The sequence below is a fragment of the Chlorocebus sabaeus genome, chromosome 11, assembly GCF_047675955.1.
Source record: "Chlorocebus sabaeus isolate Y175 chromosome 11, mChlSab1.0.hap1, whole genome shotgun sequence".
Taxonomy (NCBI): domain Eukaryota; kingdom Metazoa; phylum Chordata; class Mammalia; order Primates; family Cercopithecidae; genus Chlorocebus; species Chlorocebus sabaeus.
In genome coordinates this window covers 93,947,398-93,974,095 of record NC_132914.1, presented here as the reverse complement: position 1 = coordinate 93,974,095, position 26,698 = coordinate 93,947,398, and the positions used below count along the sequence as shown (strand labels likewise).

Genomic DNA, 26,698 nt, shown 5'->3' with positions numbered 1-26,698 from the left:
CAAAAATTTCCATAAGTAAGTGTGTACTAGGTACCAGTATTTTACCCAATTTACAGATGAGGAAATGGAGCCATGGGTTCAGCACTGATAACTTGCTGAGGGTCATCTGACTTGGAGTCATCTGACTCCAAAAATCCCATTGTTCTAGGTGCTGGGAATTCAGCAGCGAGCAAGGGAAACTGGGTCTGCCCTCACACTGCTTATGTTCATTTCGGGAGACAGACACTAGAAAAGTAGACCTATGAAAGCATAATTTCAAGCAATAAGAAGTTTTATAAAGAAAAATAAAGCAGAAATGAGTTTGAACCTGACAGAGCATGACAGGACAGTTTGCTTTAGACAAGGTGGTCAGGAAAGAAGTCCTCTCTGATGAGGTAGCATTTAAGCAAACGTCTGAATATTGAACAAGTCATGTGAAAGTGGCAGTGAGGGTGTTGGGTGGAGAAGAACATTTGAGGCTCAGGGAACAGCAAGGTGAAACTGAGGGCTGAGGATGGAACAAACTAAGTGCTTTCAAGACTGCTGACCCATGGGAGTGAGCTAAACAGCAGCAAAAGTAAGAGGAGCTGAGTTCTGCAAGGTGTTCAGGACCAGCCCTTACAGGGCCCTGAAGCTGGAGGCCAGGATAGGATTCAATGCTCATGGTCAAACAGGTGATCCAGGTTTACATTACATTATGTAAAAATCACTGTCCACTCCATGGGGCATATAAGAACCTGTCTTCCTTTCTTACCTAGAAAGGATAGATTTCTCCTTACCTCTTGAGGAGTTTAAAGTATATGCCCTTCCTGCCATGAAAACAAGAAACTGATTTCTCTGTAGCTAACAATTTTAATTCTGGGTTTAATCATGTCTCATATAATATTTAAGAAGAAAAAGAAAGAAAAGCATGTGAGAGAACATGGAAGTAATGGGAAGAAGGAGACCAGGGGCAGGGGCAGGGTTCTCCTGTAGCCTAGAAAGATATTTCCCTGTGCTAGAAAGAAGAGAGAGATCTCTTGGGTACCCCCAAGAGAGATCAAGTCCCCATAGAGGAACCCCTTGCATTATGAGAGAACCCCAAGTCTCGGCAGAGAGGTGCATGCATATTCATAGGAACTGCATGAATGGGGAAAAGGCCACCTGGGCTCTGGGTGGATGGATGACAATGACTAAAGAAGCTTCCCCACTCTGCCTGACAACTGGAAAACACATGCCCTCAGTATCACTGCCGGTACACCTCAAAAGTGACTTAGGCTCACCCAGCAAGATGAGGTCTCAAAGTCACAACTAAAATTATGTATAGTAAGAAAATAAACACAGTGTATCTTACACGCCCGAGTTCATGGGCTGAAATTTCTGTCTACAACACTGCAAACAAGAAAGATTGCATTACCATTGCTCTCCTGCAGTATAAAAAGATTTTCATAAAATGATCCATTATACACAAATTTGCTCCTCGGTCCTTTTCTTTAGCACTAGAACCTGATTGAGAGTCTGAGTCATAAACTGTTTGCATCTTGGACATATTTTCGTCACTCATTTTGGAATTAATAAATGTAGAAAATTCTTCAGCATCTACAGTACAAAAGTAAGATACGACATGATTAAAAACATAGAATTAAGTTCCAGAAAACACAGTAGGTGATAAGGATCAAATGAGTAATTCAGGTAACAAATGGTACACAAATTTCGAGAAAGGACAAGATTATCAGAGATACAATGAACAAGGGAAAGTTTCTAGAGAAGGAGACATTTGGGTCTTAAAGAATGGGCATGATTTAGCTATATGGGCAAATACAGAGAACGTCATTTCAGACAAAGTCGATGGCAAAAGGGACAATGCAGAAGTAGGAATGTACATGTTTTTTGAAGGGAACAATAGAAAATACCACTGTCCTTTCATTTCCTCCCAAACAGGCCATTCCTAAGACACATATATCAGAAAGTGAGCTGCACCTCTGGAGTTAGGCCGTGCAGCAACCTCAGCCATGCATTCCCCTGCTGGTGTGGCATAAAAAAGAAGGCTTTCTCCTGCCACCAACTTCCTCTTAGAACCCTGCATTAGACAGTAAGTCTCGGTAGCAAAATATTTCATTGCCAATTTCATGGTCGGTCTTAGGTAGAGAGCCAGTTTAAAAAAAAAAAAAAAAAAACTCAAGAAACTATATCCTACAATCTATATTCAAAAATCAGACTCTACGGCTATGGAATTCACTTTCAAATACTTCACTATACACAGTTGATATGCACATACCTGTGAAGTCTAATCTATATCCTAGAAGAAATCAGAAAGCATGCCAAGTACCTCAAACATAAATTAACACTCCTGGGGCAGTTAACTGGCATACCAAGAACTCTAGTTGGCAATAAATCCCACAGCACTTAAAATGTCATTACTAAACATCTATATAAGTGAGTCTGTCAGAGCCTAAAGGTATTAGAAATAAATTTTTATTTGTGAAATGAACCGTATCATTGGTTAGAAAGTGTCCAGGTTCCACCATCTTTGCAGGAAAGGGGTGTGGGAATTAGTCAGGTTTGTCGAACTACAGTTTCCAGAGCGCACCCTGATCAAGAACCCTGTTTTCAGCCGGGCACGGTGGCTCACGCCTATAATCCTAGCACTTTGGGAGACAGAGGCAAGTGGATCACAAGGTCAGGAATTGAAGACCAGCCTGGCCAACATAGTGAAGACCCGTCTTTACTAAAAATACAAAAAATTAGCCAGGCATGGTGGCATGCGCCTGTAATCCCAGCTACTTGGGAGGCTGAGGCAGGAGAATCGCTTTAATTCAGGAGGTGGAGGTTGCAGTGAGCCGAGATCACCACTGCACTCCAGCCAAGGTGATAGTGCGAGACTCTGTCTCAAAAAGAAAAAAAAAGAACCCTGTTTACCTGCATTGCATGTCTCTACATTTTGGAGCCCCCTGTCACCTGACTAGATAACAAGGCTTCATTTATCTTAGAGGGAGCTTTCTTGAAAGATGCTGGCTGGAAATCCTAGGGCAATGGTGGATTCCCCTGAATACAAAATCAGCTATTATGATAGTTTGGGTGCCTGCTTGTAGGAGTATGTTTGTAGCAAGTCTTCAACTATCTTGAACCACCAAAGGCTATGAATATTTAATTTAAAACATTATATTTGCTGAACAATGAAATTGGCTAAGGTTAAAATACAAAATAGATATTTCCAAATAAATGTAATATCATAAAACTATAGAAATTTTTTAAAATAGAGCAAACAAGAATCTCCTACAAAATATCAAAACTCAACTAAATTGCTGTCCTCTGGGAAACTGTGTGTATACCTTTGTGTGTCCACGATGTGTATGCGTGTTGTGTTGTTTAGTGAATAAAAATCTAGAGGTAATTTGATAATAAACTAACGTGTTTATTTTACCTGATGGTAAGATGGCCTTTCTTTTTTTGGCTGTAAGGAGGAAATCAAGCATTGCTTTATAATTTTCTACAGTCAATTTTCTTGTTGGTAATACTGTTCCTGAATTATACAGTGAGAATATGTTAGGATCAAATGATCGGAAACTGCAAGGGGGGAAAAATCACATTAAAAAACAATATAAGCAAAATTGAATTAAAACTGTCAAATGCAATCTATTTTTATTTTAAAACATTTGTGAGTACTCCCAAATTTTAAATCATGAAGGATTTTGGCACTTAATCAAAGCCCAACATGTTTTCATTAACTTTTAAAATTATACAATGTAATTTTGCTCTTAGGAATTTTAACATCAATATATATTTCTCTGAAAGGGCCCTTGAAAATGGAAATAAAAATATCTGTGCCCACTCTGTAAGCTCTGAAAGAACAATTTATTTCAACTTAAAACCACCTGATTTGAACAGAACTCAGTGACAATGATTACTATATAGAGCAATGTGTCCATGATTAAGGTCATTTCTTTTTTTTACTTTTATTATTATTATTTTTTTTGAGACGGAGTCTCGCTCTGTCACCCAGGTTGGAGTGCAGTGGCATGATATCAGCTCACTGCAAGCTCCGCCTCCTGGGTTCATGCCATTCTCCTGCCTCAGCCTCCAGAGTAGCTGGGACTACAGGCGTCCACAACCACGCCCAGCTAATTTTTTGTATTTTTAGTAGAGACAGTGTTTCACCATGTTAGCCAGGATGGTCTCGATCTCCTGACCTCATGATCCGCCCACCCTGGCCTCCCAAAGTAATGGGATTACAGGCATGAGCCACTGCACCCGGCCGTCGTTTCTTTTTAAAAATAAGGTCTAGGCATTAAACAATCTTGCATCAAAAATAATAAATAGTTTATATTCATTATTCATTATTTTTGATGCAAGTTTGTTTAATGCCTAGACCGTATTTTTAAAAAGAAATAACATTGATTCAAGTAGAACTACCATTTGATTCAGCAATCCCATTACTGGCTATCTACCCAGAGGAAAATAAGTCATTATTCAAAAAAGAAACTTGCACATGCATGTTTATAGCAGCACAATTCACAATTGCAAAATCATGGAACTGACCCAAATGTCCATCAATCAACGAGTGGATAAAGAGATTGTGAGAGATAGACAGATAGATAGATAGACAGACAGACAGACAGACAGACAGACAGACAGACAGATAGATAGATAGATAGATAGATAGATAGATAGATAGATAGAGATAGACAGAGATAGATGGATAGATAGATCGTAGAGAGACATAGATAGATAGATAGATAGATAGATAGATAGATAGATAGATAGATAGATAGATAGATAGATAGACAGATAGATATGATGGAACACTACTCAGCCATAAAAAGGAATGAATTAATAACATTTGCAATGACCTGGATGAGATTGGAGACTATTATTCTAAATGAAGTAACTTAGGAATGGGAAACCAAACATCATATGTTCTTACTGGTATGTGGGAGCTAAGCTATGAGGATGCAAAGACATAAGAATGATATAATGGACTTTAGGGACTTGGGGGGAAGAGTGGGATGGGGGTAATGTTTAAAAGACAACATATATAGTGCAGTACTCCTCAGGTGATGGGTGCTTACTCATGTAATCAAATACTACCTGTACCCCAATAATTTATGGAAAATAAAATAATAACAAATACTGAGTATACATTAACAGATTTAATAAAATCCAAGTTAGCTCCAAGTTATCCTGACACAAATTTGATCATTGTGTTATTGTGTTGCCAAGTGATCATGCATGAAGGGTCATGTACAACTGGGAGCCCAGTGACTTCTCAGAATTCAGAGAAGGGTAAGGAAGCCCATCTGTTCTGAACTGTTTTCCCTGTCATTGCCCTCTGAAGGGCTTCCTTTGCCAAATGCCTTCAAAGTCAGTCAGGCAAACTAACTGCTTCTTAATGCCAGTCTGGTCTAGCCCACACAGGAAAATGGTCTATCTGGAGACATTTTTGCAAAGGTTCAGTTTGGTAGTGAGTTTAACCAAAATTCTGGAGAAACAGAAACTGGGACCAAGTTGATTGTGAGTTTCAACCTGCATTTTTTCCTCACTGGATTACTGAAATAAATACCCTCTAATTCATGTCTTGCCTCCAGTCTTTCCTTCCTCCAATCTACTTGGTAAGTTGCTGCCAGAGACATTTTTATCATGGCCCTGCTCAAAAACCCTCAATAATCTTCTACTGTATGTAAAATAAAGCTCAGATTTAATAGACATTTAAGACCCACCATGATCTAGTTCCAGCCTCCTTTTCTATTTCACACCACTCTCTTTCATACACCCTAGATTGTGGTCAGACTATTTGGGGTTCGCATCCTGTGTTTTCCACCTGGGCTCTGACTCATGTTCTTCCAGCTATTGAGAATGACTATTTCCTTCTCTGCACATTTCTAAACCTTGCCTATCCATCAAGACCCAGGCCCAGTGGCTCCTCCCTATGAAACGTGTATTGCTAGTTCCAATCTAGAGGAAAAGCCTTCTTCCAATAATAAAGAAGATTGGATTTGTACTTCCCTTTTACCATTCATTACAAGCTATTCATGAGCATTTGTGACATACGCTATCAGACCCTAATTAGTATATCTGGTTCATCTTTGTATAGCCATTGCACCTAGCTCAGTGCCTTGTATCTAATAGGTACTCAATAAGTATTCTTTTTTTAATGTGTGACTTTACATCATCCTTTTAATGGCTACAAAGTATTCCATATTATGTATGTATCTTCTATTTTTATCTCCCACAGCACTTAGCCAAAGACACTCAGTAAGAGCTTAAAAATGTCTATTGAGTAAATGATAGAAAATTGACATTGGATGAGTAAATATGACCTCTGTTGATAGAGGCTTAAACTATGCCTCTATGAAATAGACATTTGACTAATGCCTACTAATATCTACATTTATTATATAATTCATATTAAACTTCTCTTGGAATTACATTTTACCCTTGCACTGAAAGCTAGATCAACAAACATATTCAAGCTGTAACCAAATTATCACTTATATCCAGCATGTAATTGGGAAAGATTCTGAGATTAAAACTTAATAAATAAACCACTGGTCAGTGATATGGTTTGACTCTCTGTCCTCGCCCAAAGCTCACCTTGAATTGTAAAAATCCCCACGTGTCAAGGGCAGGACGAGGTGGAGGTAATTGAGTCATGGGGGCAGTTTTCCCCATGCTGTTCTCATGATAATGAGTCTCACAACATCTGATGCTTTTAAAAGCATCTGGTATTTCCCCTGCTTGCACTTCTCTCTCCTGCCACCATGTGTAGGAGGACGTGTTTGCTTCCCCTTCCACCATGATTATAAATTTCCTGAGGCCTCCCCAATGGAACTGTGAGTCAAACTAAACCTCCTTCCTTTATAAATTATCAGTCTCGGGAAGTTCTTTACAGCAGTATGAAAACAAACTAATACAGCCAGTATAAAGATGAGAAGTACTCTGTAAACTTCCTTAAGTTGTTAGCACCATTGGAGCTCTGAACATACAAATACAATCCATGTTCATGAAACTAAAAAAGTATTTTTCATCAATAATATACTATACCTGACCATCATATGTGAAGAGCCAAATTTCATCTTCGTACGCTCCCCTAGCTTTTGTAAAACCAGGTTAAAGTGTGCACCTGCTAGATACAGGTTCATCTGAGCTCTCCAGGGCATCTCTTCAAGTGATACACGATGGAACCTCTTTCTTTTAACATAACCTAATATTAGAGGATTCAAGTAATCTATCAGGTATCGTTGTGCTGCTTTCCTAACACTGGTTCTCCTATTTCTGCCAAGGGAGAAAGAAGTGTTGAAATTACACAAAAACTTTCAGATATTTAATAAAGAAGAATCATTCCAATTTAGAAAGAATACATCAAGAAGTCACTTGACTGCCCTTATGCAAACGTTTCTGGCTTATTTATCATTTCTGCAGTGCTAAAAATATGAACCAGGGTGGTTAAAAAAAGGCACAGAGATAAGCACCAGGGACAAAGACACCACGTATTGTCTTCAACCCTCTCTGAAGTCTGTGTCCTCAGCTCAAACCAAACAGAGCTTTTCTTTTTCATAACCAAAAGGCCACTGAGATTAGACAACAAAATTAGGATATGATGTTCACATTCATCAACTAAATTCAATATTAAACAAGAAAATCGTTTCTCTGTATTGGTCCTTGAGGAAGAAACAATGTAGCAAAATTTTGTCTAACATTAGTTAGACTCCAGAGGAAATAAAACATCAGTTGAATATAGATGAGATGACTTCATAACTGCATATTCAATACACTCCAGAAAAAAATACACTCAAATTTTAGCTAATAGTTTGGATTTCAAGTATAACATATATTCCATTTTTAAAAATCATCCTGTCAAAACTTAAAGTAGTCCAACTATTTGCATATAGAGTTGTTTATAGAACATATCGTTCCAAGCATATTTTCAATTTTTTTGTTCTGTTAGCAATGTTGCTAACCCATTGGTCCGCACCATTCTACCTGATTTACGTTGTTCACTTATATATTGTTCAGAATCTAAATCAATACACACACACATACAAGAAGAAAAGAAAGATGGATAGGAAGAAGGCAGGCAGATGTTGTTGAAACAGAGGAGGAAACATTTGAAGAAAGGAAGGAGGACAGCTTTCTTTTATTGTGTAGTGTTTACATTATCACTCAGTTCTAAATATTTTTTAGTTTATTGATGATTTGCTTTTAATCCAAGAGTTTTAGGGCTTTTTGTCATTGTTTAGTTGGTTTTAGTGATGTTATCTGGTTTCCCAATAAACGTGAATCTTTTTAATAGCTGATCCTGAAAGTTAAAAATATAATTTCCAAAATGAAAATCAATCTTGTCCCCATGTGAGTAGATCAATTCTCCTCAAAAGGCCAAGATGAGTCAACAGTAGGTTACAACTTCCTTGCTACGGAGAGTGTGATAGTTCAGGGAGATCAGCGACAGGATAGGCTTCCTCCAGGTATCTTGGCAAGGGAATGACAGAATCCAGGTGGCTCGGAACGGAATTCACAGCCAGCCCACAGAGGATACAGAATGTTTTTCCTCTATCATCTGAACAGTTCTTAACATTCAGGTGCTCCAATAACCTGATTTGTGTCTCCATGAGCAACAGGTCTGAGCACATCCACAGAGAGGGAGCTCCACAAGGACAATCAGCACAAATGCTCAGTGATGTGAAGCCACAAGAGGAAGCAGATAAACACCTGAATTAAAAAATATTTAGGAATCCTGAAACTACCTTCTATACATTCTAGCTTAAGGAAATGAGCTAGCATATTGACATTAGTAGAACCAGGATTCTCACCATTAGGGAAAAGAGTTACAATTAGAAAAAGAGAAAACTCTGGAAAGTATCCTGTGGTTTTGAAATGGAATTCCAGGTATTAGAATGAATTTATGGTTTTAGATACATATATATATAGAGAGAGAGACAGAGACAGAGAATACTATATTTAGATAGATATGTTTACACAGATGATTGATAGATTTAGATAGATAAATTTATCTGAACAAATATATTTCCTAGCTCAGTCTATCAAGAGGAACTGGAAGCAAAGCCACATTAGTAGCCCTCACAACTTAGATTCTAAATACCACTTCTCACTAAAAGAAATCACTTGACTCCAGGGCTGTATAAGGTGTGTACAAGACGAACATCTTGTGGTAAGAAGCAGCTCAACGAAATGATGGAAACATGTCAAAAACTGAAGAGCTAGCCAAATCTAGAGCAATTTGAGAATCGAAATAAACAATAATGTTAATTTGATAAAGAATATCCACAGAACAAAACCTACCACAAATACCATTCTCAATGCTAAAATGTTGAAAATATGAAAGTGTTCCCTATGAAATGGGAATCAGACAAATATGCCCACTAACATCACTTTTGTTTTAGCATTGTATTGATGGGCTTAGCCAGAATAATAAGGAAGAAAAAGGAAAAGGGGAGAAGGATTGGAAAGTCAATATACAAAACTAACTCTATTTCTACATATCATCAATAAACAAAGAGTTCTAAAAGAATCATTCCCAGTAACTTCAAAAACATACCTAGAAATTAATCAAAGCAAAGATATGTAAGATCTATTCACAGGAAGCAGAAATTACAAAGATAATTTAAAAACATATAGAACTAAATGAGAATGAAAACACTTTTAGTAAAAAACTGTAGGATGCAGGCCAGGTGCAGTGGCTCATGCCTGTAATCCCAGCAATTTGAGAGGCTAAGGCAGGAGGATCACTTGGGCTCAGGAGTTCAAGATCAGTCTGGGCAACATAGCAAGGCCCTGTCTCTACAATTAAAAAATAAAATTAGCCAGGCGTGGTGGTACATGCCTGTAGTCCTAGCTACTCAGGAGACTGAAGTAGGAGGATTGCTTAAGCCCAGGATTTTGAGGCTGCAGTGAGCTATGATGGTAGCACTGAACTCCAGCCTGGGTGACCAAAAAATAGATAGATAGATAGATAGATAGATAGATAGATAGATAGATAGATAGATAGGTAGATATACACACACACATATATATACACATATATATGTATATATAAAATGATGCAGCTAAAAGATGGCTAAAAAAAAACTTAAATGTTCATGTTTTCTGGATTCAAAGCAATCCCAACCATACTTCTAGCAAGTTCTTTGTTTTTAAATTACCATTGTACAGTGTGTGTCACTTCATGACAGGGATACATTCTGAGAAATGTGTTATTAGGTGATTTTATTGTTGTTTGAACATCATAGGGTGTTCTTACACAAACCTAAATGGTATAGCCTACTACACACCTAGGCTACAAACCTCTATAGCAGATTAGGATAATAAACACTGTAGGCAATTATGACATGATGGTATTTGTACATCTAAACATAGAAAAGGTACAGTGAAAATATGATTTCATAATTGTATAGGACCACCGGTGTACATGCAGTCCATCATTGATCAAAATGTTATGCAACATGTGAATGTAATTTCAATCTTTCCTCATTAATTATTTCTCTGTTTCTCCTTCAGATTTTTAAATGTATAGAACCTTTTTGGTTAACTTTTCAAAAACTGGTTTCTATCTTTTTTTTTTTTTTTTTTTTTTGAGGCAGAGTCTCGCTCTGTCGCCCAGGCTGGAGTGCAGTGGCCAGATCTCAGCTCACTGCAAGCTCCGCCTCCCGGATTTACTCCATTCTCCTGCCTCAGCCTCCCGAGTAGCTGGGACTACAGGCGCCCGCCACCTCGCCCGGCTAGTTTTTTGTATTTTTTAGTAGAGACAGGGTTTCACTGTGTTAGCCAGGATGGTCTCAATCTCCTGACCTCGTGATCTGCCCGTCTCGGCCTCCCAAAGTGCTGGGATTACAGGCTTGAGCCACCGCGCCCGGCCTGGTTTCTATCTTAATTGCATTGAAATAAAATATGGTTCACATGATTCCAATTACTTGAAATTTCTTGAGACTTGCTTTAGAGCCAATAGTCTAAAAAAAAGATTACAGACTCAAAGAGACATAGTAATCTCAAAGAAATTGAATCTGTTGGTAAAAATGTGCAGGTATGGTGTGGTATACTACAAACACATATCTGGTACCTGTCCCCTGGTTTCTGGCACAGAGATCTTAAAACCCTTGGAATTTCCAGAGTGAAAGAAATGTGTTACTCACAGAAAGTCCCTGTGGAACATATGTAAGTCTATGCTTAGGAGGTGACTCAGGGTAGAGCCTCTAGCTAGGCTCAAGATAGAAATTATCTTAATCATCACTAAACACATGATTAGAGGGTGAGACCTTTCAGCCCCACCCCTCCCACTGCCTGGAGGGGAGGGTGGCTGCAAGCCAGGCCATGAAAACTCTTGAACTAGGAGGTTCAGGATGCTTCCAGGTAGGTACAACCACAAGCTAGGAGGGTGGTGCCCCCAACTCTACAGGGACAGAAGCTCCTGTGCTCAGGACCCATCTGGACTTTGCCCTTGGTATGTACCTCCTGACCTGGCTGTTCATTTGTATCTTTTACATTAAGCTAGTAAACATGTAAGGTGTTTTTCTGAGTTTTGTGAGCTATTATAGCAAATTTTCGAACCCGAGGAGGGAATCTCTGAATTTATAGTCAGCTAGGCAGAAGTGTGGGTATCCTGGGATCACATTTGTGACTGGCCTCTGAAGTGGTGGCAGTGTTGTGGAACCAAGCCCTTTAACTTGCGGGATGTGCTGCTAACTCTGTGTCAACAGTGTCAGCATTAAATTGTCATTTCATACTATAATTATGCAGGATGTTATCCTAAGGAGAAATTCCATGAAGTGCATATGGGGCTGCCCGGTTGGCGCTGGAGAATAGGTTGGTGCTGGAAAACACCATATGGTTTGTGTCAGAAGTGGTATCAGCAAAAAGATACTACGCATCCTTTAACATTTACGTAATAATGCAGTTTGTTGCATGATCATATTAAAGAAAAAAAATCAATGAAAAAGAAATATTAAACAAAATTCAACATAATTTATAACAAAACTCTTAGAAAATAAAAAATGGATGACAGTTTCCTAAATGTGATAAAGGATTTCATCCCGAACCCCAAAGCAAATATGGTACTTAGAAGGGAAATAATATATTTTTAAAATTCATATTACGGACAAGTTTATTCTAAAATATATATGAAATGATACAAGAAATAGATCTTTAAATTCATGTTATAGACAAGCTTATTCTAAAATGTATATGAAATGGTACAGATCCTAGAGTAGTTAAAACAATTTTGTAAAAAAAATAAAGTGGAAAGAATCACTCTACTTGATTTTAAGGTTTACTCTATAACTACAGTAATCAAGAAAGAGAATGTGGTATTGGCAGAGGGAGGCACATAGATCAATGGAACAGAATACAGAAGTCAGAAATAGATCTGCACAAATATGTCCAGCTGATTTTACAAAGGTACAAAAGTGATTCAATGGACGAAGGATAGTCTTTTCAAGAAATGACATTGGAACAATTAGATATCCGCAGGTAAAATCATGAAGTTCAATCTAAACCTCACATCTTATGCAAAAAATTAACTCAAAATGAATCACAACTTAAATGGAAAACATGAAACTATAAAACTTAGCAGGGGAAAAAAAGGACCTACAATTAGGCAAAAAGTTTTGAGGTTTGCCACCAAAAGCACAACTCATTAAAGGAAAAATTGGTAAGTTGGACCTCATCAAGATTTAAAAATTGTGCTCTGTAAAAGATTCTGTGAAGAGGATGAGAAGACAAGCTACATATCGGGAAAAAGTTTTGCCAATAACATATGCAACAAAGGCCTTGTATCTAGAATATATAAAGAACTCCCAAAATTCAACAGAAAAATAAAAACAGTCCAATTAGAAAATGAGCAAAAGACATAAACAGACATTTCACTAAAGAGGATATATAGATGGCAAGTACCATATAAAAAGATGTTCAGCTGGGCACAGTGGCTCACGCCCGTAATCCCAACACTTTGGGAGGCTGAGTTGGGTGGATCACAAGGTCAGGAGTTCAAGACCAGCCTGACCAACATGGTGAAACCCTGTCTCTACTAAAAACACAAAAATTAGTCAAACGAGGTGGTGGTACATGCCTGTAATCCCATCTACTCAGGAAGCTGAGATAGGAGAATCACTTGAACCAGGGAGGCGGAGGTTGCAGTGAGCCGAGATTGCGTCACTGCACTCCAGTCTGGGCGACAGAGCAGGACTCCATCTCAAAAAAAAAAAAAAAAGATGTTCACTATCATTAGCCGTTAGAGAAATGCAAATTAAGGTCACGAGATATCACTACGCACCTATTTTAATAGCTAAAATTTAAAAAAACGTAATAATACTCAATGCTGGAAAGCATGAGTAGAAACTAGATCATTCATATACTGTTGATGGGAATGTAAAAATGAGGAGCCAGTCTGCAAAAGAGTGGAGGATGTCTTACAAAATTAAACATGCTTACCATTCGATCAAGCAATTGCATTCTTGGGTATTTATCACAGAAAAATGAAGATTTATGTTTATGTAAAAACTGCACATGAATGCTCATCACAGTATTATTCCTAATAGTCAAATGCTATTGGGTTGGAAACAATCAACAATCTAAATGCTCTTCAATAGGTAAATGGTAGTAAAATATGGAACATTAATGCCATGGTATACTACTAAGCAATAATAAGTGAATTCTTGGATACACACAACTTGGGTGACTCTTAAGGTAATTATGCTAAGTGACACAAAAAGTCAGTCTCAAAAGGTTACATACTGTAGTGGTCATACAAATTCTACAGATTGCATAGAATACACACACAGACACACAAACACACACACATGTGCATGCAAACTTGCTGTAATCCAAATAAGGTCAGTGGATTATATCAATGTCAATTTCCTGGTTGTGATATTGTACTATAGTTGTACAGCTATCATTAGAAACTGGATGAAGGGTATATGGGATCTCTCTGTATTATTTCTTATAACTGCACATGAAACTATAATTATCTGGAAATAAAAAAGTTTTAAATACGCATCTTACAACAAGGATGTCCACAATCCACAAATGCTTTTCCTGATTAAACTCTAAGTCCTAGACTGTAGGCTAAATATGAAAAGGAAAGAAGAGGCTGGAGCATTAGAAAGGAAAGAGCAAAACATTATCTCTTCAGATTATGACTGTCCACACACACACAAAAAACTGTATCTACAAATAAATTATCAAGTTGTTTAGAAGATCAGTATGCAAAAAAGTCAGTTATACACCTACACAAAGAATAGAAAAATTCAAAAATGTAATTTTAAAATAGCATTTACACTAATATCAAAAAACAGTTCCTTGATGTATCTAACAAAAGATATATAACATGGTTATGGAGAAAATCATAGAAATTTATTGAAAGGCATTAAAGACCTAAGAAAGTGATCTGTCTACTAATAGAAAAACATAACAGTGCAAAAAAAATGAATAAATAATTTTTTAAAACCTTCCTATACCAATATATACATTCAATTCTATCTTTATCAAAATCATAGTAGAGTTTTTTGTATTAATCAAAAAATCATTCCATTTTGTGGAATAATACCCAAGACTTGCATGAAGGAAAAGAATATTCTGGAGAAACTTGTTCCTCAGACAGCAAAACTCAATTTAAAGCTAGAGTAATTACAATGGTTTGATATTGACTCAGGAATAAGTTAATAGACTAATCAAACAGAGAAGAGATCCCAAAGCTATATATATGAAAACTTGCTAAGTGATAAAATTAACAGTGACAATAGAATAGACTACTCAATAAACTGTGCTGGTCAACTGAATACCGGTTACAAAACTAAATGGAATACTATGCAGCCATAAAAAAGGATGAGTTTGTGTCCTTTGTAGGGACATGGATGCAGCTGGAAACCATCATTCTCAGCAAACTATCACAAGAACAGAAAACCAAACACCGCATGTTCTCACTCATAGGCGGGAACTGAACAATGAGATCACTTGGACTCGGGAAGGGGAACATCACACACCGGGGCCTATCATGGGGAGGGGGGAGGGGGGAGGGATTGCATTGGGAGTTATACCTGATGTAAATGACGAGTTGATGGGTGCAGCACACCAACATGGCACAAGTATACATATGTAGCAAACCTGCACGTTGTGCACATGTACCCTACAACTTGAAGTTTAATAATAATAAATAAATTTAAAAAAAAAAAAAAAAAAAAGAGAGTGAAGGGGACTCATCTTCTCACCATATACAAAAACAAATTAATGAAATTCCTAAATGTGAAAATCAAAACTTTAAATTCACAAAGAGAATATCTTTACTAACCCAGATTAGGAAAGAATTTCCAAAACAATAAAGGGAAACATTGATATATTTGACTCCATTAAGAATTAAAACTTTTGAATTAATTATTAAAGAACTTTAAAATGTGAACTGATGAGCCACAAACTGGGAGAAGCATTAGCATCCAAACTTATAAAACTAAGTAAGAAAACAAAAGTTTTTAAATGTGCAAAGAATACAAACAAGCAGTCCTGAGACTAGAAAAACCGTTGGGCCAAATAAAAATACGAAAAGATGCCTAACCTTAGGAATCAAATAAATGAAAATTGAAACAACAATGAGGCAAACTTTCATACCACATAGTTCCACAAAAATGTGATAATAAAATCAAGCATTGGTGAAGACCTTGAATAACGGAAAATTTTCACAACATTGATAAAAATTTAAGAGCAACTTAGCAATATCTAGTAATGCTAAAATGTTCATATCTCAAAAACCACAACCCTATATATTTACCCTACAGAAACTCTCACACATACATAAGGAGATATATATAAGAATGTCCTTTGTAACATTGTTTACAACAGTGAAAAGTTAGAATTTCAATGTTTATTTATGACAGACTGAATAAATCATTTAAAACATTTATTATACAATGTATAATATATATTATATAATATATGCATAATAAATATATATTATTTATATTATGCATATTAAATTATGTGTGTTATTCATATTTATGTGTATGTATTATGCATACAGAAATATGCATACAATAAACACAATGCATTATACTATTAGTATATAATTTATTATATGATATTTATTTAGTATATAATGAAATACCATTCAGCAGTGAAATTAAGAAAGTGGACTTATGTATAGGTGACATTTCAAAAAATCACAAACATAATATTGAAAAAAAGCAAATTTCCAAAGCAAATCAGAAAAAAATTATAGCATGCATTATTTGGGGCTTATACATACATATGTGGTTGACATACGAATTCACTCATCAGCATAATAATAACAAAATTTGGGGAATTATTTCCAGGATAGAGGAAAACAGAAATGCATACCAGGATGGGTACATGGGGATTTCAACTGTGTTTGAAAGGTTTTACATGTTAAATGGCATAGTTGTTATATTATTTTTTGTACCCATATGTCATAATTTAAATAAAGAAAATGAAGGAATAATCAAAGAGATAGTAGGCAAATGCAAATAAAAACAAAACAGAATTGGTTCTATTAATATCTATGTTGTGTAAATTAAAATCAAAATCACTAAACAGGTATAGAAAAACATTAGATCATGAAGGTAAGATATATAATGTATAAATAAAAAATTCTTATATATATGTACTTATAAAAATAGAAACTAAACATTTTGCCATATTTTGTAATCAAGAACTTTAGGTTCACTGATAATTTACCAATTTGTTCTCCTAACCACTCTATCTAAACTATTGCCACCACCACCTTCACGTCAAGCCAAATATTCTATATTATTTCATTTACTTTATAACATTTATCAACATTTTTAACTGTCTTGTTTATTTAGGTGTTTACTTGTTTACTATGCTTTTTTCACTAGTATGTAAGTTCCTCGAAGGCAATGATTTCACCTGTCTGATCCACCAGTGTACCCCAAGTACCCAAAATAATGCCCAACACATAGTTACCCTCAAGTAAACTTTCATTGAATTAATTAATTAGTTAATACCTTTCATGTGCCACCATTTCAGAAATAGCTGGATTTTTTAAAATGAAATCTCTTAGAGTTTCCTTTTTTTTACTTCTTATTCTTTGTGACATTTCTGCACCCTTAATAGAGGAGATAAAATTTTACAAGTTAAATTCAAACTTTAAACACAGTAGTATAATTTATTCATACTCTAATGCTTATCTCTTGACATTGAAATACAGTAGTTCATACCCTCAACTAAAATTATTATCAAAGGCAACAGAAATACCCCTGTAGACAAAAAACTCTGATTATAACAATATCTACATGTTAATCTAAAAGTTGTACTGTGTAATTATAAAATTATGCTTGTTAGTAGATCCTTCTGTTTCATATTATAATGAGTTTAAATGTAGCTAATCATCTCTAGATACATGAATCTCTCAATTTCATTACCTAAAATTCAAAACTCATACGAAACTTACTTTTCCAATTTCCATTACTGCAGCTCTGAACTTTAAATATTTGTTTACTTTTTTACTCAAAGTACTCTCCTTATATTTCACTTTTATTAGTCCAAGTAGAGACTCATTCCTCCTAATAAAAAAGATAAAGTCAGTCAAAAAGACCTGCAAAAATGTGCAGAACTACCCCCAAAGTAATATGTCTTTAAAGTTTTCACTGAAATTATGCAAGAATATCCAAAACTGCTTGTGTCCTATGCATAAATTAGACTGTGATATCTCTGTTCAGCATGAAATAGTCTCTCAAAATAGCAAAGTGTAAATCATATCATAAAATGTGACTGTCAGTGAAGATGTTGAATAACAGAAACTTTTCACATTGATAAAAGTTTAAGAGCAACTTAGCAATATCTTAACTAAGCAATATCTTAACTAAATAACTAAGCAATAACTTAGTAAAGTTAAAATGTTCATATCTTGGCAACTACAGCCCTGTATATTTACAGAAACTCTCACATATGCATAAGAACATATGTATAAGAATGTCCTGTCCTTTGCAGCACTGTTTATAATAATAAAAAATTAGAAAGAATTCAAATGCCTATTTACAGGAGACTAAATAAATAAGTTTTAAAATGTATTATACAATGTATAGGAAGGCCACAGTGGCTCATGCCTGTAATCCCAGCACTTTGGGAGGCCAAGGCGGGTGGATCATGAGGTCAGGAGATCGAGACCATCCTGGCTAACACAGTGAAACCCCGTCTCTACTAAAAATACAACAACAACAACAAAAAATTAGCTGGGATTGGTGGTGGGTGCCTGTAGTCCCAGCTACTTCACAGGCTGAGGCAGGAGAATGCCATGAACTTGGGAGGCGGAGCTTGCAGTGACCCGAGACAGCGCCACTGCACTCAAGCCTGGGCAACACAGCGAGACTCCGTCTCAAAAAGAAACAAAAAATGCATTATACAATGCATAACAGAGAATATGCTGTATGTTATAATCATATAATAAAAACTCCCATAGGGCCTTCTATAGGGAAAAAGAGGAGTTGAAGGCATGATGTAGATGGAACAGAACTGGATTGAAAATAAAATAACCATGGACACTTCTTCCCTTATAACTCGGAGAATACTGTAAAAGTAATCCTAGACAAGCTTCCTTGCTTCCAACAGATTTCAATCTCTTTGGTTCTATCTCTTGCAAGCTCCCAGCCACTGCGGCCCTCTGAATACCAACGGGAACTGAGCTGATCTTTTCCCAGTACTATAGTCTCTCACTGTCCCTTTATTGATACTTGTCTATTTTTCCTGAAATTTCTATTTTTTTAAAATTTCTATTTCTTCATAAGCACTAGCCAGGTACAGCAAAACTGCTTAACATGATAAATGGGATCCCAAAACTTGAATAAAATATAGGGTCTTATTAATGCAAGGCTAATGAAATGATGGGGTGAGCCTGGATAGCTAGTTCCAGGGGTTGGAACTTGACCCAAACCCATCTTGGCCCCTTCGCTCCAGTTTTGATGAAGATGATCCTAAGCCCATGGTTGTCTGGAACCCCAGTTCAGCTGTAACAATCCTAATCACCCAGTTAGTTGACATTCACTTGGGCAAATGTTTTGCTGCCTAAATTAGAAGCCTTTGATCAATGACCGTAAGGGACTTGGGGAGCCATCCTCCACAACTTGAAGCCTAAGACTGCCTTCCATTTCCAACCAGCTAGGTCTCTTCTCTACAGCCTCTCCTCTGTCTCTCCCTCACTACCAGCGTGCTTGACCTGGTTGTTATGTTCTTCCAGAAAGAGATGGGAAGGAGAGGAGGTCACATTTAGACTACAGTCTTTGCCACCATCTCAGCATTCTCCTCCATGCACAACAGAACTTTCATCCATTGAATAAATTAAACTCATCCACTCCTTGATCTGTTCACTGCTCTGTGGAGCTCTGACTGACTGCTTTTCATTGTGATAAATAGTATTTTAAAATTTTTATGCAAGTCAACGTTACTGAGGACTGGTTCATTGTTTTAACTATTTATACAGTCACGTGTCACTTAGCGGCAGGGATACATTCTGAGAAATACTTTGTTAGGGAATTTTGTCATTGTGTGAACATCATAGAATGTACTTATGCAAACCTAGATGGTATCACCTGCTACACATCTAGGTGATATAGTACAGCCTATAGCTCCAAGACTACAAACCCGTACAGCATGTTACTATACTGAATGCTGTAGGCGATGTTGTAACATAACAGTCAGTATTTATGTATCTAAACATATTCGAACATGGGGAAAGTACAGTATAAATACAGTATTATAATATTATACTCCTCTTCCAGAATGTCTCTTATTCTTAGGTTAGACAGCCAGCCCTCCACATTTGCCTGCACACTGAGAGTATCTTCTGTTTTTCTTTGGAATCAAAAACATTATTCAACCCTCCTAAACATCTAATTTTAGCTGTTTTTAAAAAAATTTAATAGAACTCTAATTCTGAACAATTATGTTATTATCATGGCCTGTTTCATTTAATATAAGCAATTTCTTCTTTTATCTTTGGAAAGTATGAAGTAAATATAAACTCTAAGCTTCTGTTCTAATAAATGAAGTACCTATTTTAGAAAGAATATCTTTCTGTTTGTTTTTCAGGGAATGCTTCTCTTTTGCTACCATTTCAAAAACAGGTTTCATGTTACTGATGTTTACTTTTATTAAAATGGGATGGACAGATCAATGCCCAGTGAAGAAAAGCCCACTCTCAGTTGGCAAAAGAAAAGTCGGATTAATTTGGCATCTCTCATAATTGGTGTGAAGCACTATCATTTTATTTGGGAGCAAAGAGAATCATTCAGGCTTAGAGAATACGAGGGACAGTTTTAAGGTTTACTGCTTTTATTTGAGGAACTCCCTCTTCACATATACAAATTGAAACTCCAAGAAATGGCTCTATTTGTTACCACAGAAGAATTAGAAACAAGCGGGAAATGACCAAACTGGAGCCAAAACCTTGTGTGAGAAAGAACTGATGGCCTAGAGATACTATTATCCATCCTGACTCAATAGCGAAAGACTTCATCTGTTTCCAACTAGAGATATGAACACGCTCGATTCTCATTTGTGAGTACACTGTATATATATTTTTAGTTTTAGTTATTTCTTTACACAGACATAAGTTTTTACTATCTCTTAGGTGGTGGTTTTAGCTGTATATACTCCACTCTCTTTTTCATCTACCTTGTATTTCTTAAAACTGACAATGATATTCATTTTTTAAAGTTGTTAATATGTATAAAACTGATAATTGCAAGTACCTTTTCAAGAAGTCATGGACAGGAGCTGTTACTTCTACCAAAAGGTGAAATTTTTCCTCATTCATGCATTTTAGCATAACTTGCGTAAAGAATTCCAGAAATCTTGGTTTTTGCTTAAATTTCATAACTGTAATAACAAGGAAGTTCAGATATAGTTACCAATATACTCAATTATTAGTACTGAAGGGTTGCCAGTGCTAGCAGTCACTTTGTTCCAACAGGCAAGTTTATTAATCTGCTTTTTAGATTTCTCCATTTTAAAAAGTATATAGGAATAAATGTGGTGTGAACTATTGTTTTTCTAATATCAATGAATGTTTTACAGTCTATATTAAATTTATTTTCTAAATATCTCAGCATTGAGAAAGATTTCATTAAGGTCACTTCTGATGTATGACTAACTGGGGAAAAAAGTTATTGATAATTATCCTAACTAGTAATCCTAATTTTTATTATATTTCACTCTGAATTAATCAATTATGTTGCCATTTCTCATCAGCTAAACTTGAAAGTCACTAATACATTTTTATTTTTTTTTTTTTTTGAGACACAGTCTCACTCTCTCGCCCCAGCTGGAGTGTAGTGGGACGATCTCAGCTCACTGCAACCTCTGCCTCCCAGATTCAAGCGATTCTCCTGCTTCAGCCTCCTGAGAAGCTGGGATTACAGGCGCCCACCACCCAATGCCAGGCTAATTTTTGTATTTTTAGTAGAGACGGGGTTTCATCATGTTGCCCAGGCTGGTCTCAAACTCCTGACCTCAGGTGATTTGCCTGCCTCGGCCTCCCAAAGTGCTGAGATTACAGGTATAAGCTTCTGTGCCCGGCCACTAATACATTTTTCAATGCCCTAGTTTTCGTAAGCTTCATAACAACACCATTCACTACCAAAATAAGCCACCATCAAGATTCTGTCTTTCCAGACTTTAAATCAGGTACCCATTTAGGTCTCTTTCATTACTTGGCAATCAGGATTCTGCATTATTCTGAGTGGGTAAGAATTCAAAATATTCTGACTAAAACAGGCGAAATCTTCAAGTAGACAACAGAAACAAAATCCACAGAATTAATTCTCTTCGGTGATAAATCGAGTGAACAGTATATATACATCCAGTTCACCTACCTTCTTTCACGGCACCTTTGACCGACCAATTCAAAACTACGGGATAAAGAAATATAGGGTCCTCTCCTCCTGAGAGTTCAGATGTAACATCTAAGGTTAAAAAATTCAAAAGTTGTATATTCTGTTTAATAACCCAAAATAAAAGTTTTTTTGAGTGATTCACAATAACAATTATTTGAAAGAGATGAAAAAACAGGAAAATACTAAAGTATTTGTTCTAAATTATGTGCCTTAACATAGCAATTATAGCATTACATTTTGGAAATAAAAATAATCTGATGAAATTATTTGCTTCACTCTTCCCACTAAAAGCTAAAGGTCCACCACCAAATAGGTAAAGAGTTTCCAAGGCATGATTCTCTCTTTTTCAACAGCTGTCATGTATCAGCAAACCCAAGACTCAGAAATCTACCAATTATATTTACTCCGTTTTAGCAAAACTATCTTTAAAAGGCAGTAAAGTGTAACACAGCCTGGAGCCAGACTGGCTGGGTTCAAATTCTAACTATGATAACTTTTTAGTTATGAAACCTTAGAAAGTTATTTAGCTTCTCTGTGCCTCAGTTTCCTTATCTTTATAATGAAGACAATAATAGTACCTTCCTCATATGGTTCTTATATACAGGTTGCATGAGTTTTAATGTGTATATTTTATAAAAATAGTATATTTTATAAAATAGTAACTGGCACACAGAAAACACTGTACAAAACTATCATTTTATTATTGTTATTAAATTTACTATTCTTTTTCTAACCATTAGACCACCAGGGAGAATTTACTATTCAGCTAGTTATAGCCCATTGTGCTTCTTGGTAAAATATTTTTACTGATATTATGAAAATAAATAATTCACATTTCTAGAACACTGTATATTTTAAGGAATTATACTTTATATAGTAATAAGATGATTACAGCTTTCCCAAAGCTAGGTTAACCAATTATGGGAATAATCAAATACTTAGTTCAATTCATAAATCCATGCTTGAAACAGGCATGGAACATATTAAAAGACAGAGATCCAAGTCAGCGAAGCCCACAAGACAGAACTGAGGCACACAGTAGGAGAGGTGAGGTAGGGACATGGAATTCTACAAGTGTAACCTCGTCCCCAAAGGCCATGGGGCAAAAGTAGAGCCTCATACTTGGTTTAAGGCTCAAATTTGGACACTCTCTTGTTCTAGAAGATTTGAAATACCTGCTTTTTAAAAATGTGGCAATACTAATCATCACCAGAAACTAACTCAATTTCCCAAGTAGCCTTCTAGGCTGCAAACTCCAAAATACCAATCATTGCATTAACACATTGGTTTATTATGAAATCACTACAGTACAATGACCTAAAATTAAACTAATCTTTCACTCTGCTTTCTACTCTGGAAGGCATTGGTTCAAACCACTTACACATTAACACTCACACTCTTCCTTTATTTCTCAGTTGCACTTTTTACTTCAAAGCAGTGATTTTTGTGCCACCATAACCCCCTCCCACTCTCCCACCAAGGATACCCAGATGGCTGTCACAAGTAGGGGGTGGTGTGCTGTGCTTCTGTGAGTAGAGGCCAGGGAGGCTACTCAATATCACACAGTGCCAAGGACAGTCCCCACAACAAAGAACTACCTGGCCCCAAATGATAATAGTGTCGAGGTTGAGAAAACCTGCTTTAGAGTCAGAAGACACAGGCTCAAGTCCAAGTCAGCTATGTAATCCTATGTAAATCACTTAATCTTTACGAGCCACATCTGTAAAAAGTGGTTAGCAATCCCTTATTAACAGGGTATTGTCAGGATTAATGATATAAAAGCACTGTGTAAACCTTAAAGGGTTTACCAAATGCTAATCTCATCTTAATCCTTTGAACAAAATTTTTTCTCGTTTTAAAAATCTTAATGCTAAACGGAAGTATACAGAAAAAAAAATGATTACATTGCTTTGTGAGTTTGAGTAGGTGTGTTTCCAACAAGGCCAGCTGTTCATTTATCTTTTCAGGCAATAGTATCTGCTGTGGCTTCTTAGTCTTTAAAGACTTCTTAGAAGAATCCTAGAAACATTGGTTAAATGTCAAAATGTACTTTAACGTGTTGCGACAACTGTCATTTTCAAACAACATTCTTTAAATTCTGTTTTCATACTTTCATACTTGGTAGATAAAACTATGATCCACATAACAATATTAATTAATAACAATTAATAATAACAGTTATTGTGCTCTAATTAAATGTAGACATAGTACTGTGTTTCATGGAGATTGACCAAAATACTGCTTCTTTTCCCTCTCCCTTTCTCCCAGTAACTTTCACCTACCTAGCCAGCCCCCTCCAAAACCTGCATTCTCAAAGCAGCCGAGGATATGTCTCTAAAAATCTTGAAAAGAAATTCCCAGCCTGCCCTCAGAAATGTACCCCTTTATTCTTTTTTCCCTTTCTTTTTCCCAGAAGGAGCTTCTTTACAACTAAGCTAATCGCCTTTGCTACTTTGCCTTTCATTGAAACATAAGAGATCAGTAATTAGTGGATTAAGAATTGGCCTGTCTGCACACTCAGGCTCACTACCATGTTTTTTCTGTCTGAGCCTGAGAACTGACCTGTTAATGTCTCTTGTTCAAAAAAAAAACCTTCCAAGTCCCTTCAGGCTTAAAGGAATCTTGAGTAGCTCTAATAATTTCTGACTCCTATAAATTAACAATCTCTACAATCTTAGATGAAAGAATCACAACCTTCTGCTGGACTATAAGCTTCAAGGAGAGAGGCATGAGGCCTGTCCTACCATGATGTGGAAGGCCCTGAGTCAAGGCCTGGGTGACATAAAAGGGCTGATGGACTCTGAGAGTAGACACTGCATGGCACAAAAACAAACAAACAACCCTCAAATTGCTTCCAGCTTAATCAAAAATCCCTCTAGACAAAACATCCTCCCAACTAGAAAACAAAAAAAGTATTATAGCTTAAAAAGTCATCCAGTAAAACGGTGGTGATTTTTTAAAGATTTTTTTGGCAAACAAATGCTTACTTGGAAATTCAACATATCACAGAGATAGAAATGGAGCTTACTCTAAGTGAGACAGAGTCAGGAATGAGAGCCTCTACCTCCACCTAAGCCATAGAAGGGACTTCAAGTAATTCCTAGTACCCTCAAAAACCCAATGAACTGGCCAGGCATGATGGCTCACGCCTGTAATCCCAGAACTTTGGGAGGCCAAGGTGGGAAGATCACCTGAGGTCAGGAGTTCAAGACGAGCCCGGCCAACATGGTGAAACCTCATCTCTACTAAAAATACAAAAATTAGCCAGGTGTGGTGGCACATGCCTATAATCCTAGCTACTCGGAGGCTGAGGCAGAAGAATCATGTGAACCCAGGAGGTAGAGGCTGCGGTGAGCCAAGATTGCACCACTGCACTCCAGCTTAGACTATAGAGTGAGACTGTCAAAAAAAAGAAAAGAAAAGAAAAGAAAGGAAGAAAGAAAGAAAAGAAAGCAACCCAGTGAACTAAGTAACATTTCAAAACTTGATCTACAAAAATATGTAACTACATAGTTTTAAGGAAAGGCAATAAGCTTAAGCTCTTGTAAGACTCATGCTTGGAAGGCAGATATTAAAAGTTCATCTCAAAAATTAGCAGTCTCATAAAGAAGAGAATGTAGGTGTCACAGTGAGTTTCAGAAATCTACTTTGAACACAAAGTAAAAAAATGCTGACATGTATTTGCTACATTCAATGATCCACCCAGAACAGTAAAATCTTAGATTTGGAAGAGACTTTAGAGAGCTTTTAAGTCCAATGTCCAACTGGGTGTAAGAAGCTCTCTATCATCACCTAACTGATGGTTGGGACTGGTGATGGGGACTATTCAGTATGCTAGCAGAGATTCCTTTTTCATTTTCTTGACTATAACAACAACAAAAATAAAACCCAAAAGCTCTTTACTATAATACTTTACTTATATGTAAATATAACAAGTGTAAAACTTATCAATTTTCTAATATGCTTAATAATACTACATTAACCCTAAAAGATGCAAACTAAACATAGGTTTAAAAATGAGAAACAGAAACAGTTACCTCCTCTGGCATTTCTTCTTGTTCATTACTACCATCAAACAGAGACTTGCATCCCGGTGTGATGTCCAACATTTTTTTCCCATAATTTATAATCATTACTGCCAGGTCATATTCCCTCCATGAACGAAGAATCTAATTTAAAATATTTATTAATTATCTCTGTTGGGCATTCTTGTCTATTTTCAAGTATAATGGATCATTTTTCACAAATTCAAAAGCCCCATAGAGTTTTCAGTCTAAGAATCCCCCTTTTATTGTTAAGAAAACTGTAAGTTTACCTCCAAATTGTATTAACACATTGAATGCAACTAAAGATGCATAATTCAACTATTTTAAGTAAACGACTAATAACGGGATCTCATCAATAATAAACTTCCCATATCTCTGCGCCATATAGCCATATACCTTCTAATACAGTGAGTTAACTATTGAGAAAACAATTCCTTTCAAAAAATCCATATTTAAAAAGTCATTTGTAAAGGCCACATCACCACCACTTCTTATATTGAGTTGCTTTCTATGTCTGGGGAAATGGCACAATTACTGACCTCATGATGTCTTAAGGAGCATTTACATCACTAAGTGATTTATAAGACATTCTGCTAGAAGACTAGGCTAGATACAAGCTGTTTTTGGCAGATTCCCCATCAACCCTAGGGGAAGTGTGTACTGTAGTCACAAGGGGAAGAGGCCTATTTAGCCTCTCTCACATCCCCTAATACCAGTTCTTTGGCCTTATCTATTCTGGCCCTTACCTACCTTTCTACGGTAATCTTCCACTACTCATCTCCTTGTACTTTACTCTTACAAAAGATTGAGCCAGTTATAAAATCTGAC

General features: G+C 36.4%; 1 protein-coding gene across 4 annotated transcripts in view; it reads right to left on the bottom strand.

Moving 5' to 3' along the window:
* Window positions 1–26,698, bottom strand: part of CFAP54 (cilia and flagella associated protein 54) — a 377,198-nt gene that overhangs the window by 229,880 nt on the left and 120,620 nt on the right. For 3 of the 4 annotated variants that reach the window (XM_008004317.3, XM_037996664.2, XM_073021022.1), the window contains exons 27-35: window positions 25,862–25,993; window positions 23,729–23,843; window positions 21,804–21,893; window positions 20,682–20,808; window positions 17,387–17,498; window positions 16,941–17,041; window positions 7,000–7,230; window positions 3,383–3,525; window positions 1,376–1,557 (exon numbers count right to left, since the gene is read on the bottom strand). In XM_008004317.3, coding sequence (XP_008002508.3) covers window positions 1,376–1,557; window positions 3,383–3,525; window positions 7,000–7,230; window positions 16,941–17,041; window positions 17,387–17,498; window positions 20,682–20,808; window positions 21,804–21,893; window positions 23,729–23,843; window positions 25,862–25,993 — 1,233 coding nt within the window. The remainder of the gene's footprint in view (window positions 1–1,375; window positions 1,558–3,382; window positions 3,526–6,999; window positions 7,231–16,940; window positions 17,042–17,386; window positions 17,499–20,681; window positions 20,809–21,803; window positions 21,894–23,728; window positions 23,844–25,861; window positions 25,994–26,698) is intronic. The other variant, XM_037996665.2, reaches the window with a different exon arrangement.